This window comes from Colletes latitarsis, chromosome 1, assembly GCF_051014445.1.
Source record: "Colletes latitarsis isolate SP2378_abdomen chromosome 1, iyColLati1, whole genome shotgun sequence".
NCBI lineage: Eukaryota > Metazoa > Arthropoda > Insecta > Hymenoptera > Colletidae > Colletes > Colletes latitarsis.
In genome coordinates this window covers 47,882,415-47,898,188 of record NC_135134.1, presented here as the reverse complement: position 1 = coordinate 47,898,188, position 15,774 = coordinate 47,882,415, and the positions used below count along the sequence as shown (strand labels likewise).

The window sequence follows — 15,774 nt, the reverse complement described above, 5'->3', positions numbered from 1 at the left end:
GGGGCCCACATAGCGTTTAACGTGTCAAAAAGAATTATTAGTTGGTTCTCCGAGGAAAAATCTGCTTACCGTGCGTAAAAATTGATTTAAAAGTGGATAGAGTAATTCTTCTTACCTTTGACGACGACGGTCTTGCTGAAGAACATATTACACATACCCTACGGAAAAATAATTAAATTTTTAATGGTGGATGATTGAAATGAATCGACAACCGATTTAGTCTCGAGTATCACTTTTTATTTAATCGTCTCTCGTCTCGATTTCTGTTATATTCTCTAAGCCTGACAAATATTTACACGATTCGTTTTGTTTCCTTTATTAACTCGCTTTCCGTCTCACTTTTAGGGGACGTAGAAAAATATGACGGTATACTTAAAGACTGATATATAATATATAATATGTATACGTATATACAAAATGTACAGAGGGAACGCGATACGAATGCCAGCGTTTATTCTAATTAATGCGCGGTCTCGCCGCCAAAGGCGATTACGCGCAACGAGCGGAACGAACTTAATTCAAGACTCTCTTTGATAAAAATGACTGACCGAAAACAAAAAGTCTATCGATCCGGATAATACGTTGATTCGGACGCGAAACTATGATTTCCATCGTCGTCGATATCTGAAATATTTTCTATCATTTATTCTCCTTTTCGTCTATTTGATTTCCCCCCCCCCCCCCTCCCTAGATCGAACGATTTTTCTTTATTTTTTTGCCTGTTCGAGCGTTTACGTTCAATCACCATTCTCAGATCGTAGAATCGTCGTCCTGGTTCGTTCGGCTCGTTCTTGCACGGGTCCTTTCTTCGCCAAGTGTAACAACAACAACAATAACAAGAACAACAGCAACAAAATGTCTCTCACAATGTCGTATAAGAACTATGTACACCCACGTTAAGAAGAGTTCACCTTCGAGAATGATTTCGGTGTTCCGTTGCGGTCTCGTTCAGTACATGACCTCGTAGACGGTCGCCTTCTTGTCACCAGACCCGGTAACAATGTACCTGTCGTCCGCAGATATATCGCAGCTCAGCACCGACGACGATTCCTTCGACTGGAAACAGCACAAAACACGTTCTACGTGAAGATCCGCTCGCAACTGTATGTCTTTTAGCCTTTCTTTACAATTCTTATATTCAGTATCGTCGAGGTGCTCGAAAATGTTGAAAATTTTGCCGTGTCTATCGTTACGTCATTGTAAACTACAATGCTAGAAATTTACATGCTGCTTCGACAAATACAGAACTCACAATAAACATTACGAGGCATCTTTTTGTTTTGTACGTATCACTTTAATTTCTCTTATTTTCTTCTTTATGTCTTAGGTTATATTACTATAATTTGCAGCTACGCTCCTGAGCAGAAGTTGGTGAAAACGTCGAATTAATATGCAATCTGGTTTTGAAATTTAGTCGTTCGAACGTACCAAAGAATATTTCACTTTTTCGACCAATACATTTTGATGGTTCTTTTTTTGCTTTACTCTTCGAAGAACGTGCTTTCAATGGATTAATAAATTTGCAATAAAAATAAAATTAACGAGCTTGGAAATAAATGATGAATATAAAATTGTAAGATTACGTCAACGGCTGGGAACGTGCAAGGGCGTAGTCGAGCCTTAGAATCTACAACTCCATACCACGAGCTCTGATTTATCGAAAAATTCTAAAAAACTAACGAAATTAGAATATACGAAATGCTCCTTTCCTTCCTTCGCTCGAAGTAAATACGCTTTTACTCTTGACGACGACTATTTATTATTCAAAGTATGCGCGATTTAGATCGAAGCACTTTTTAAAGCCACTTGAATAAAATATCAGCTCTCTGAAAACGTGTAACCTTAAGTACGAACGCGACATTTTATGTTCAACATAAAATATCAAAAAGTGCTATCGAAATGCTGGAGTTCAAAAATTAAGGACTTCTTATACCTTTAACAAAGTTGAGTACCGGACCAAATTCTTTGATTTTAAACATTCGTAAACCACGTGACTTAAATTTGTTTCCTTCGACACGATTTTTCAGTAGAGAGTTAAAGAAATTGATTCTCAGATCAGACTTTGCAGAAAATAAATCTAGATAAGACTGTTGATGTCTAATTGTAAACAATTTGAGGGGTTTGGTCTCGGTTAGGTCCGAGTTAAAATAGAAAGAATAACGATTTCGAATTCGCTCTAATCGGGCTATAGCGACATAAGTACTGAAGGTACACGCCAAATTTGAACGAAATCGGTCGAGTAGATCTGGAGATATCACGAAAGCCAATTCAGAAAAGATAGTTTTGAGAAAAACATATTTAAACAGAAGGATCAGACTGTTATAGCTCCACCGATCAACATGTACACCGTTAATTTTAAGAGTTCGATGATATGCTTTTGCACACATATTTCTAAGACTGTATCCTTTAAGAAAATGCAAAATATTAAATTTTTTGTCGGTTTACAGTAGAAGATTCCTCTAAAAAGTGTTAAGAAATCCAATGTAAGAAGGATGAAATTCGTTGCAGATCCTTACCTGGAATATCGATGCACCGTAGGGCGTGCGCCACGCGTTCAGGAGATTGTCCTTGCCGGTGGAGACGAACCACTTGCCGCAGGACGCGAATCTCAGAGACAGGACGCAGGACTCGTGCAAGTGTAGCTGATACTTGTCCGGTTTGGTGGCGTGTAGGACCTCGACGTTCGAGTTCTCCATGCCCACGGCCAGCCATTCTCCCGTGGGACAGTAGCCGAGGGAGAATATCTGGGAGGTGAAGTCGTGTTGCTGTAGCTGCCTGCCCTCTCGAAGGTCCCACGAGCGGACCGTGTTGTCCAAACCGCCTGTCCACAGTTTCGAGCCGTCCGCGGAGATGTCGATGCACGAGGCGCCGTCCGTGTGACCTTGGAACTGTCTGACCAACGTTTGATTCTGGAGATCCCAGACGGCGATGTGGCCGTCGCTGCAGCAGCTGAAGCAGACCTTCGAGTCCGGCGAGATGGCCAGAGCGTAACAGGCGGGGGCGGAAGAGATTAATTCGGCCTTGATCCTCGGCGTCGGGCTGGCCAGATCCCAGATACTCAGTCGACTCGCCTCGCCTCCGACTATCAGCGTCCTGCCGTCTGGTAGCAGTTTCACCGACCTGCACAGATCGCGTTTAAACCCCATTGTACGGATCCGTGCTCATTTTTTACGCGTTCGTAATCCGATAGGCACAACCGGAACCGTGAGAATTTTACTACGTCGCCCGGTTCCTAAATCGAATCGACTGCTGTTGGTTAACACGCGTTAAACTGCTCGAGAATAGGGTCAGTTGCGTTATTATGGAACACAGCAATATTAAAGCAATCCATCACGACTGTCATTTGCTGCAACTAATATGCCCGAATTCCAAGGCAACGTTCGTAAAAGAATATTCAAGAAAATATAGCGGTCTGAGTTTTTGCTAGGTGATCTTTGACCTAACATTATACATAATAAGGTAAGTAATATAAATATAAGTATTCCGAATTAAGGTATTATTTCCACAAGGTTGAAGACACGAAAGACTTTCACCGTGTCGCCGTTCGGTTCGAAACCGCTGACACGACGAAAGGGTTAGCTGTATTCGCGCGTTTCGCTGGTGAAAATCAATTATAAATAATATCGTAATTTTAATAACACCCTCCGATATCCGTTCTGTCGGCTACAATCGGCCGCTTTCCAACGTTGCTGGCCATTTTGTAAATCCGATAACGCTGATCCCGGCAGCGACGCGACGCAAATTCGACCGCCCCGGCTCGGTTTCGCAGAATCGAAAAGTGGTAATCATTTTTGCGCGTTCGTAGCGCGTCGAAATCATCCCGAGCACCGCCGGCCGTGATTAGCAACTGCGACCGATGGATCGTAAAGTACCTTTTAATGTGGGGACGCGTGCATTACCGGCGAAATGTATTAAATTTGCCGGGCGGATCGGGCAACCGGGCGTTTCGAAAAAAAAAAAAAAAAGAAAAACGCTCGCCCGGGGTTCAATTACCGCGCGTATCGGGGCGGACATTAACAGTCATACAGGCGCGATATTATTCCACCCTTCGACGTCGAAAACGTGCACCGAGCGCAAATGCGTCGTAAAAATGCCGAACATCGCGTTTATTCTATCACCGGTGGCGGGGGTACGATGTGATTTTTCACCGTTTCGCTCGCTGAATACCGAATTCGCGATGTTTCGCGTACACACGACGATCGAAAATGCTTTCCGGTCGTAACCGTTTAACCCTTTCTGCTCTTCGAAACTAGACGATCCCCGTGGACGTTCTAAAATCGAAAATTTCGCGATTTATTGCTGCAAAATGATACTAAGTGTTTCCTTGTTTCAATATTTTGCATCCTAATACTTTAGATACTAAGGGATGAACGCTAAAAAGAATTATCTATTAACCCTTTGATCGATCATGCAACGTAGTTATAAACGTAGATCTCTTAATGTATTATTTTATGGAGTACGTTGTTAACATTTAAAACATACGTCAATTTAAATAATACAATTTATTTTTAAAATACTGATAATCGAAAACATTGACGTGTATGCGTCCATAGCACTCAAAGGGTTAATTTAAAAACAACTGGAAATATCCCCTGTTTCTACGTCGAAACGTGCTTCAATTTTAAAAAACAATACGCGAACCAAATTACGAAGTCGATTGAGAATGCAAGCTATAGTTAACGCGATTAAATTTCAAATAATATATAAGTTTGTTTAAATATGATGTATTCCCCCGTCGACCGGTCGTTTTTATTGGTTTATCTCGGATTGTGTGCCCTGGCCGGCGCGGAAGTACGTAACAATTAAATTTCGGAGGGGTTGCGAACCGGTGGAAATCGTGATTTTTCAAGGGGGAAAAATAAACAGCTAAAAATTCGAATTATCCGTAAAATCGATGTTGGAAGCAAAAAAAAATTGTAAGAATACAAAATTAAAATTTGAAATTGTTAGGTTAGTTTGTTGAGAGAACCACTGACCTGATGTAGTTATCAGGCTGCAGACAGTCGAGTTGCGATACCGACTTCGTGCTTCCTGTACCGCCCTGTCCAATGTCCCAGACCTTGACGCATCCCTTGCCGCCGGTGTACACATACTTGGTCGGATTCGAGATCGTGACGGCGCACACGACCTCCCCGTGACTGAGGGTATTAATTTGCCTCGCATGACGCGGTATCCCTTGTCCGATCAGCGCATCCGGTGGGAAGGGCACCGGCTGCATCTGGCCCTCGCTCGACACGTGGAAGCTGTACGCACTGGAACATCGAGAAAAATGCGACTCGTGCGGTGAACAGGCCGTGTTTACCAACGATACCCGCACCACCGTGTTCCGGACAGCCGATTACCGATCTAAACATCGTGCACGTTTAGCGAAACTAGATAAGTTAATAGAGCTGACTACCGCCTACATCGCGAATCCTTTAGACTTCGAATCATGGGCACTACCCACTCGTTTTTAACATCGATTGAATTCCAATTTCCAGAAAAAAACCATGTTAACCCTCCCAGAGTACTGTGCCGGAGTTTTGACTCGTCACTCGCCTCGAGGCACACGCACCCTACGTCTACGAAAATTGGACCATTTTTATGGGGTTTTTCTCATTTTGCGGGGTCAAGGACCAACTTTTCGAATATTTTTGCGATTTGTACATATTCTCCATCAAAATACGCGTAGTTTGCTTTTTTAAACATCAAAATTGTCCAATCCGTTCAGAAGTTATGACGTTTTGAAGATACGCACGAAATTTTGGAGTGGCATTTCTGGCCTGAAATTATATTTTCGGTAAGGAATTTTTTTCTCGAGAATGGTTAGGATTTCGAGGGTATGTCTATTCACCAAAAATGATCATAATTGATCCCTGCAATCAAAAATAATTTTTCCAGAACGATTTGAAATTTTTTAATTTTGTAGAAAAATTTCACACCTTCTCGAATTTTTTTCTCGAAACTGGGTAGGAATTCGGGGGTATGTCTATTCACCAAAAATGATTGTAATCGACCCCCGCAACCGAAAATAATTTTTTCAGAATGATTTGAAACTTTTCAACTCTCAGGGTAACAGACAGTTATGGTCAGACATTATATTTTCATTAATGAATTTTTTTCTCGAAAATGCGTAGGATTCCGGGCATATATGTATTAACCAAAAATGATTGTAATTGACACCCGTAACCAAAAATAATTTTTCCAGAGCGATTCGAAATTTTTTTTTTTCGTCGAAAAATTTTTCCCTATTTGAATTTTTTTCTCGAAAGTTTCAGAATAGGAAACAAATAACATCCACATAAATAAGGTAAGTCGATATTTCGTATGCAGCTACCTAATAATACGATTTCCTAGTGCTCGTCTAAATATCGCGTCACTTCTATGTTTATCTACGCGTTTCTCGAACGCGCTATCGTGATACGTTAGCGTAACAGAAAAAAGGCATTTACTTCCTCTATGTACAACGCGGTACGGCCTATCGGTCTTTATCTTGAACATTAATCTCGCTGCACAGACATTTGTTCTAAAGTAAATATATCGATAACGCGTCGTATTTTAACCGTTCCCAGCTACAATAAACAACGGTGGATCGCTGAATTTTCATAGCAAACAAAATCGCAGATAACGAGCCCCGCCTCCGGAGCAGACGAACGACAAACAACGTTAACAAAAACCACATTATGCCGCATTCGCGTATCGGCGTCCGATCTTTCGTCAAAAATACAAAGTGTTCGGGGGGGAATCGACCGTATCGCGATATGCAACTTCCAGGCGTGAAAAACGAAATCTTCGGCAAACAAAAACGGGCGTTCTCTTATCACCTCGAGAACCGTGAACCGAAAAACTTCGACGTTCTGCGCAGAATTTTCGGGAGAGGGAGGGGAAGATTCGTTGGACAAATTTTTTCTTTTTTTTCTCGTCGCCCGTAAACTCCCTAAATATTGCCTTTCGATATCCGTCGTTAAATATTAAAACGACGGGCAATCAAATTATCTTATCTCGAGACACGGTCGGCACCGAGGCGTTTTTGATCCACGCGAACGCAAACAGCTGGTAGTTACTTAGCCTTCGTTCAATTTAGATTTGTTTGGAGAACTGGCTTCGGAGTCTCGGAACGCGCGTCACTTGCCAAACCTAAAAGATATCGATATCGAGCGACAAGGTAAGATTGTTCACGCCGTTGATCTACGATTTCATTGAAAGAGATCTGGCTGAGGATTGTAATTAAAATAAATCCTATAGTCAGGGCCACGATATAGCGAGGTCGTAAACTAAACTCTTGAGGGTTGGGACCGACTACTGCTGCTGCACTTAGGGTCGTGCATGACATCTTGCTCGAGAGTACCTTTCTGAATGCCTTTCTGTGTCCGTAACTGCACTACTTTTTTTCATTTTCTACGTACATACATATATTATAAACAGGTAAATTAAGATATTAAAGACTTGAGTAAAACCTCCTGACTATGGTCTAAGGTCCTTAGTTACTCGTATTTCTGTCAATTCACTTGTTTCGGGAGCTGAAACGTGTAAACTTTCACACCTACTCGAGTTTACGTCCTCGCTATATCGTGGCCCGGACTATACATGGTTGCTCCCACTCGTATTCGCGGGAAGTGAAATAAATAAGTTTGATTGTTCGATGCCCCACGTCCTGTTTATAAAACACGTAATTTTTAAAGAATTATTCTTCCCGCTCGACGAGAAGGAATTTCAGAGCTAATATTAACCCGGCTAGAAAACGTGTTGCCATCGTAAAAACAAAAATCTGGTCCCGAATGGGATGGGCGCTCGAGCGCTGACAAATCTTCGATGCTGGACCATGGGTCACTTTAACCGTTAGTCACTGTCAGTTAAATTCCAAGCTAAATTAACAACCTTTTCCCTTCGAATGTTGCGCCGCGGAGATAGCCATTCTCACGAGATCACAAATTCTGCCGATCGCTCTGCCCAGTTGTCTAATCTTTTCGAAAATAATGGACTCGAAGGAATTTGTGTTCGCGCCGAGAACGATTCCCACTGATCGTGGATGAAACACTAGTCCAACTTTCGTACGAACAACGCTGGGGAACGTTGAAACTTTCGTCGAAGGTACACAGAGTCGATCATTCGACAGCGCAAACACGTTCAAACTGCGGAGATTCTGTTTCTAACAGTTGTGAATTCCGATCTCTTAATATTCGGTCGCCTCGTTATATTATTAGATTTGCGAACAAGTTCTGTTTCTAAGCGCACAATGAACGATATTGCTCGCAATAAATAAGGAAAATATACGGCGTTCTCTGGCGCGATTCACGAGGAAACGAGATATTTCTTTGCAGAAAATTTATAGAGCGACGCGCGTTCGCTAACAAAATGCATTCGCGTCGTTGCGTGCTTCGCGAGTATCGAACGAAGAATAATGTGCGAGCGGCTGCCAAAAATGTCCGCAAAGTGTTCGAAAATAATGATATCTGATCAGCTACTTTAAGATGTGCCATAAGTTACAATGGGTGGCTAAATTATTGGTTACAGATGTTTAAAATACGTTTTGAAATCGGTAAGACAGATTCTCGAATTTGAATTAAATTCATAATCAAATCTTAGAGACACGTTTACTCAGATCTGCGATCACCGTGAAAAGTTGAAAGAGTAACATAAAAAGAAATATGTTCAGAATGGTTTGAAATCTTGATTTCTTGTTAACTACAAAACAATACCTAATTTATTAAAAAATGTGCAGCGTGAACCACTTCCTTTTTTGATACGATGCAACTTTCGTATGAAAATATTTGACACAGAATAGTTTATTTAAGAACTATTTATGTACCAATTGGTCGGAATAATAATACAATATAACTAATAATTTGTATACAGGAAGTGGAGTGAATATTAGGAAATCTTATCGATTGTCTAGTCTTCTTCACGTAACATGAACAGTGCAAAATACTTATGAGTTTCAACAACGTGCAAAAAAGGTTGCAACAAGCCTAGTATATCATAAAAAAATCAGTCGAGAGTGATTGTACGCGTGATAGAATCAATGATACGGGAGATCAACTCGTGTGGCTGCTAATGGAGGTCGCTTCGATTATCTGTTATAAAGTAACGCTTTCCAACGAGTGATAATATCTCGAGAACAGCTTAACACCCATGTTTCTTACAATGTATTTCGTTAAATTCGAACTCTAGAAATCGTTTGCAAATTGACTACTTTAGATTAACGTCCAAGCGTAGGCTGCTTGGAAAAATGTTTCACGCGAATGTCGCACGATAGAACAGGGATACACGGTATAGTAATCAGTTTTTAGTTATCTTGCTCTTTTACCGAGATATGAAGATCACCTTGACTTTTTTTTTTTAAACGAAACACCCAACATTTCGAAATCTAAAAAATGAAGTTTATCGCGAGCCGGTAACGACAATCAAAGATACACGAGAACGTGTTATTACAGCGCTTAATGGCACGATAACTACAGTGTGTCACTCTGACTCATTCATCGATTACACGCTTCGATCTTAGTCATTTACATTAGAAATTATTTCAAAAATATCTTCGTAATCGTTAACTTCCGACCTCGTACGCTCGTTCAGGGTCGAATTCGAAACAGTCGTCTGAATTTTCCTTTTAAAAAAATAAAGAACGCCTTCGAGCAATGTTTGCACGATACAAATTCATTTTCTCGATTATAATTTTGGTAAGTACAGCGATCCCTCGTTAATCGTTTTTATCGAAGGAAGTACTAGATGTTTGATCGCATTACTGGCGAAAGTGAGTGAAACTGAGAGAAATATTCAATGTTCTTAAGTCGTTTAGAAATCGAAGTACAGCGGTATTTAAAAGAAAAAGAGGCACAGTATAATTTAAAATAATTTCACATTTACGCACGACAATGACCCAAAACACACCGCAAAGTATGTCGAAATTATTTACGACAATTAGAAGAAAATTCTAATGTAAAAATAATCGAACGGCCGCCCCAAACTCCCGACTTGATCTCCAAAGGAAAACTATGGGATCACTTGGATAGACAAGTCCGAAAACGATGTCCAAAATCAGAAAAACATTTATGGGAAATTTTACAATCGGAGTGGAATCTAACTGACAGTGAAATAATGAAAAAAACTAACATCCACAATGCCACGACTGGTTATAAAAGCACACGGCGGATATATTGATAAGAAGAAGATACAATTGTTTTTTACTATTGTTTATAATTTTTTTTAGATAGTAGCAAGAATTATGGAGGTGTTCACGTGCTTTTGAGCAGGCTTGCAACGTTCGCCACGTCGATGCAGTTTCAGAAATTGGCGAACGTTAGCGAGGGTCTACTCGATGCAGGAAACGAGTCGATACCGAACGAATTGCACGAAAAATAATAAGGTCTGGTAGTCTCGTGTTCGATGATGGAATGTAGTAGGTATGTCTACTCACGGTTTGCCTCCGGGTACACCGACCGATCCCATGGTAGTCCTCATAGCCACATGGGGGTCGTACAATTGCTGTAGCGAAGGTGGTGCTCTAGGCGCCACGTAGCCATTATAACTCATCATGTCGACGTGTGGATGTTGGCCAGCTGGTCCCAGATGGTGTGGCGGCGGACCGGGTGGATAGTGTGGCGGATAGGCGCTCGGTACGCCAGGAGGCGGTGGTCCCTGGTGTATCTTGGCCGATCCTGAGGGCTTCAGACCAGATCCACCCAGCGCGGAGCCCGAGGTTGGCGTCATCGGTTTCGAGATCGGTGTCGTTGGCTTCTCCCGTTCCTCCATCTTCTTCGCTGACGGTGTGCTGGCGTTGCTGCTGGTTCCACTCCTGGGCGAGTGAGGTGGCACGTCCTTCTTCGTCTGAACCCCGGCACCCATCGCTGGTACCACTTTGTCCAAACCGTTTTCCCGAGGGGACGACGTGCCATTCACCACCGGACTGGTTGGTCCCTCGCTCGCGTCGTCCACGACTAGATCCTGATCGCTTTTCTCACCGTCGCTCTGCAGCATCAGAAATACGTCTATTACACGAGCAATCCGTGTAACAAATTTTTAGCAATCTTTCACGAAGCCACATTTTTCAAACTGGACGGCTCGATTTTCATCCGATTTACTTAAAATTTTGTACGGTGCTTCCTCTTCAGTTACGGAACTTTCGATAAAAAAGTTCCATCATTTTATAATAAATAATTCTGGTAATAAAAAATATACCGAAGCCTCATATTTTATGCAGTACAACATTATTTTAGCTTTTAGTATTCCTGTGTGTCCTATGTGTGCCCTTCCAATTTAGAAGTTAGTTTTATTTATTTTTTATATACACATATTATGTAGATTTTCATTGTTCAAGAGGGGGTGAGACGCAGATTAAATTTGTGTATTTTTCTACTAAACCAACAAGTTAAACTGTAATACTTTCGTTTTGATTTCATATAAAACAAAATTCCGAATTGATTCCTTCTCAAATATAAATATAAATTAGCAACCAGAGAGAAAAAGTAGAACATAGACGTGTGTCCGTTGATCGTAAAAGTTTGATCGAATTTAGTAAATAAATTTACAGCCTCTCCGGAGAAACGTACGTTTCCGAGTCGCGTCTGTGCGCGCGACACACAATCGCGTTCCTTTTTTTAGAAAACCGTATAAAACAGCATTCGAGGAGATTAAATCGAAGATTGTTACCGGAGTCATTGAAGGATACGCGATACGGTTACGCAACGAACCGTCTCCGTCGTCGTTTGCTAAGGATTAGGAATATTCCCTGGAATTTTTAATATTCGTGTCGAGTACGTGATTCACGAAATCTAACATTGCTTGACGAAGAGTCGACGAAACGAAGGATTTACTACCATCGAAAACCGTGTTTAAAGAATACACTTCCCAGAGTTTGCGTACCCAAGTCACATATTGGTAAGGCTAATCAGCGTTATCTTGTTTGAAGTCCCGAACCGCGGTTCAACGTTGCCCCCACGCCCCGTATTTTATGCAACGATGATTACGTTATCGTCGTTTCTCCGGGTTAATTACTAAATAAAACGACTCGACGTACGAGCGACGAACGGTTCGGTAGACGATGCGGGACAAGAATGTCTGCACTTACGTGACCGATGTCTTTATCCTGTTCCTTTTTCATTTTCTTGATGTGCATGGGATGGTCATGGTGATTCTGAGAATGATGGGAATGGTGCGTCTCCTGCGGTGTCCGTGGACGACTGTACTTATCGCCAGGCGATATCGAGCTTCTCTGTAACGTGACGAAAATTACGCGTCGCGCGATGTGCTTCGCATAACATCCCTCCTGGACGAAGATCGCGAACGATAGGAGCGAGTTTCGATCGTATCTGGGTCCCGGGGGAAAACGTACAGACTCGTTTAAAAATATTACGCGCACAGATCCTACATTCGTTGCACGAACGTTCGTCCAAACAAGAGTACAAAAGTTTTCGACTCGCGCCGCTATTTTATCGCGAGGAGGAAACTGATTGAAACGAAAGTTATTTTATCGAGTTCTGCTATACGTACGAAACTGGTCGTTCGAAAGAAACGAAAGTGATATGAAAATAATTAAAACGAAGCACGAGCGTTGTATCGTTTGTAATTCATCGAAGGTGTATTGGGTAAACGTAGAGCAAACATCGATAAAAACGATAAAAGGAGTAACGCGAACTGGTTTATTTGCATGAAAATAGAAATTAATTGATTTATATAAATTTTATAGCCGCCACGAACGGTCCTTCGGTTTTATAGCGCAACCATAATGGCCGCTATGTGTGGCCTCGCGATCGTTAAGGGTTAATAACGTCCATAATTGATGTTGGAACCGAGAGCATTATTAAAAAATGAGAAAGAGAATGAAACAAAAAACGTAGAAACTCACCGGCAGTCGAGCCCCGCCCCCCGATATATCAAACCCTCGACTTATTATGGTAAGAAAGCTATTATTGAGCAATAGCGACCGACGCTTTGAATTCTAGTTCTGTAATCTATAAAATTGTTTTAACGTTTCTTTCCTTTCGGTGTAGCTGGACTTTTAATTGGTAAGCACACCATACATCGTCGTTAATTTATCGGAACAGAATCGAACCACCGATCTGTAGGTCTCTTTATCTATTTAGAATCAAAACATTACGTTTAGAATCGAAACATTATTACAAATATATTTAATCGAAATCTGTTATACAGACTTAGTTCATGTTAAAAAAAAGATCATAAAAAGAAGAGATATAAATCGCTTTGCAAGCCACTATGTATAGTCCGGGCCACGGTATAGCGAGGACGTAAACTCGAGTAGGTGTGAAAGTTTACACGTCTCAGCTCCCGAAGCAAGTGAATTGTACGAAGAAATGTTTTATCGAGTGTCGCCATTTTTAGAGGTACCGTTAGAGGCAAAGGTCTTACTCAAGTCTTTAATATCTTAATTTATCTGCTTATAATATATGCATGGAGAAAATGAAAAAAGGTAGTGCAATTACGGACACAGAAAGATATTCAAAAAGGCACCCTCAAGCAAGATGTCATGTACGACCCTAAATGCCGCAGAAGTAGTCCAGAGTTTAGTTTACGACCTCGCTATATCGCCTTTTTGAACGTGAAATTTTTTATTTCAGCAACCTCGAAACCCCTAAATTACCAAGTTTTAGAAAGATTCGATGAAATTTTGAATTTTGACCACGTTTTCGACGCCGACGAAGAAGCGTCCGCTACTCGACGAAGACACATCGCTGGGGCAGAAGTATATAGGTTTACACAGGGCCGTTAATCTCTAGTTAAATAACAGACAACTGGCGTGGACTGAAACAACGGATTACCCACCAGTTTCCTGCGGTCCGATCAACGTGACAAAACCGTAATTACCTGCGTCGACGATTATTATCAATTGTCACGCGAGCGCGTTCACGTTCGCGATAATCGATTTCGAATTCGCCGCGGCGAGGCGCGCCGCGCCGGCCGGACGCCCCGTTTCAAAGGCATCGAAACGTAATTTTCAACGCTTCGCGTTCTTGAATAAAACATCTCCAACATCGCGCACGAATGGCCCGTAATGGTTTCGAAACACGGAATAACGATTCCCGTCTACCTTCGAATGGAGGTTTTCAATTCTCTCTTATCATCCGCGAGAAAAAAAGAAAAAGAATCGTTCCGATAATCAATTCCACGGTGCTCTATCGAAATAATAATTTCCCCCACCTCAGCGAAAGATAGAAACTAATAACGAGCGAAGAACAATATTAAATACCTTTTTTTGATTGGAATTAATGGGATCAGGTAGAACGAACTTGAGAGCACACGCGTCTTCGAACACGCTATTAACCCTTAACGGTCGAAAGGCCACGCGTACTGGCTATTACGTATTATAACGTATTCTATAAAAAATGAAAAGCCGTGCACGTAATTATTGGAATATTACATCATTATTGCATCGTCCATCGTTTATATAATCAGTATTCAACTCGGTTTACGATATTGATTTATAGCTCTATGTAATGTCATGAGGTTCCAGTGTAAACAAGGGTGTATATTAAAATCCATATATTATAAACGTGAAAGACGAAGTTTAAAATATTTCGAAAAACTCTACGAGCCTCGTACGAGTATCTCGTATTGTTCTATTGTATTTTTAGAGTCGCGATTTTTTCTCGATTCTATCCTCGCGAGTTTTTCATTTTCATTTTTGCATTTCAAATTTTTTTGGAGGCCCGAATCCTACTCTGTTAGAGTTTAACCATAATCTGCGTGGGTTTCCCGAATTCTGGTTCGAATAGGAAAGCTTGATTAACGTCTAGTCACGAAGTCCCAATTTCGAACGTAATAGGGCGAGCCAGTGTCAGATTGGTAATCGGAACACTGGATAATTTCCACGCAGGTGTCCCCCCCGAGTATTGACGAGCTGCGAGCAACGGAAAAAATTCTGCTACTAGCCAAGAAAAACGTACGCTCCTATCGTCACAATTTCGAAATATTTTCTGAAAAATGTCGAGAAATTGAATTGTTTAACATCACTGGTAGTGACTAAATTCACTCAATTATAAATGAACGAGTTTAATCAAAATTCAAATTCAAGTTATCCAAGTAGTATTCGAATGGTATTCGACAAGATTTGAGTCGTAGAAGCACTCGAGTACAGAAGAGTCATGTCGGATGGTACTCTTGTTAGAACCAATGAATTAAGAATCTGCATAGTATTCGAATAATATTTCCAGTCCAAGTTATTCAAGGAGTATTCGAACGGTATTCGACAAGATTTGACAAGAATACAGAAGAGTCATGTCTGATGGTACTCTTGTTAGTTCATAGTATTTGAATAATATTTCCAATCCAAGTTATCCAAGGAGTATTCGAACGGTATTTGACAAGATTTGACAAGAATACAGAAGAGTCATGTCTGATGGTACTCTTGTTAGTTCATAGTATTTGAATAATATTTCCAGTCCAAGTTATCCAAGGAGTATTCGAACGGTATTTGACAAGATTTGACAAAAATACAGAAGAGTCATGTATGATGGTACTATTGTTACAACCAATGGATTAAGAATCTGCATAGTATTCGAATAATATTTCCAATCCAAGTTATCCAAGGAGTATTCGAACGGTATTTGACAAGATTTGACATGAATACAGAAGAGTCATGTATGATGGTACTCTTGTTAGACCCAATAGATAAAGAATCTGCATAGTATTCGAATAATATTTCCAGTCCAAGTTATCCAAGGAGTATTCGAACGGTATTCGACAAGATTTGAGTCGTAGAAGCACTCGAGTACAGAAGAGTCATGTCTGATGGTACTCTTGTTAGATCCAATGGATTAAGAACCTGCATAGTATTCGAATAAT

The 15,774-nt window shown here is 41.0% G+C and overlaps 1 protein-coding gene across 4 annotated transcripts in view; it reads right to left on the bottom strand.

The window, feature by feature from the left end:
- Positions 1-215: 215 nt before the first annotated feature.
- Positions 216-15,774, bottom strand: part of LOC143344610 (protein groucho) — an 83,937-nt gene continuing 68,378 nt past the window's right edge. For all 4 annotated transcript variants that reach the window (XM_076770820.1, XM_076770834.1, XM_076770826.1 and 1 more), the window contains 5 exons: positions 12,044-12,187; positions 10,394-10,944; positions 4,977-5,252; positions 2,517-3,120; positions 216-1,056 (listed from right to left, as the gene is read on the bottom strand). In XM_076770820.1, coding sequence (XP_076626935.1) covers positions 949-1,056; positions 2,517-3,120; positions 4,977-5,252; positions 10,394-10,944; positions 12,044-12,187 — 1,683 coding nt within the window. In that variant the 3' untranslated portion in view covers positions 216-948. The remainder of the gene's footprint in view (positions 1,057-2,516; positions 3,121-4,976; positions 5,253-10,393; positions 10,945-12,043; positions 12,188-15,774) is intronic.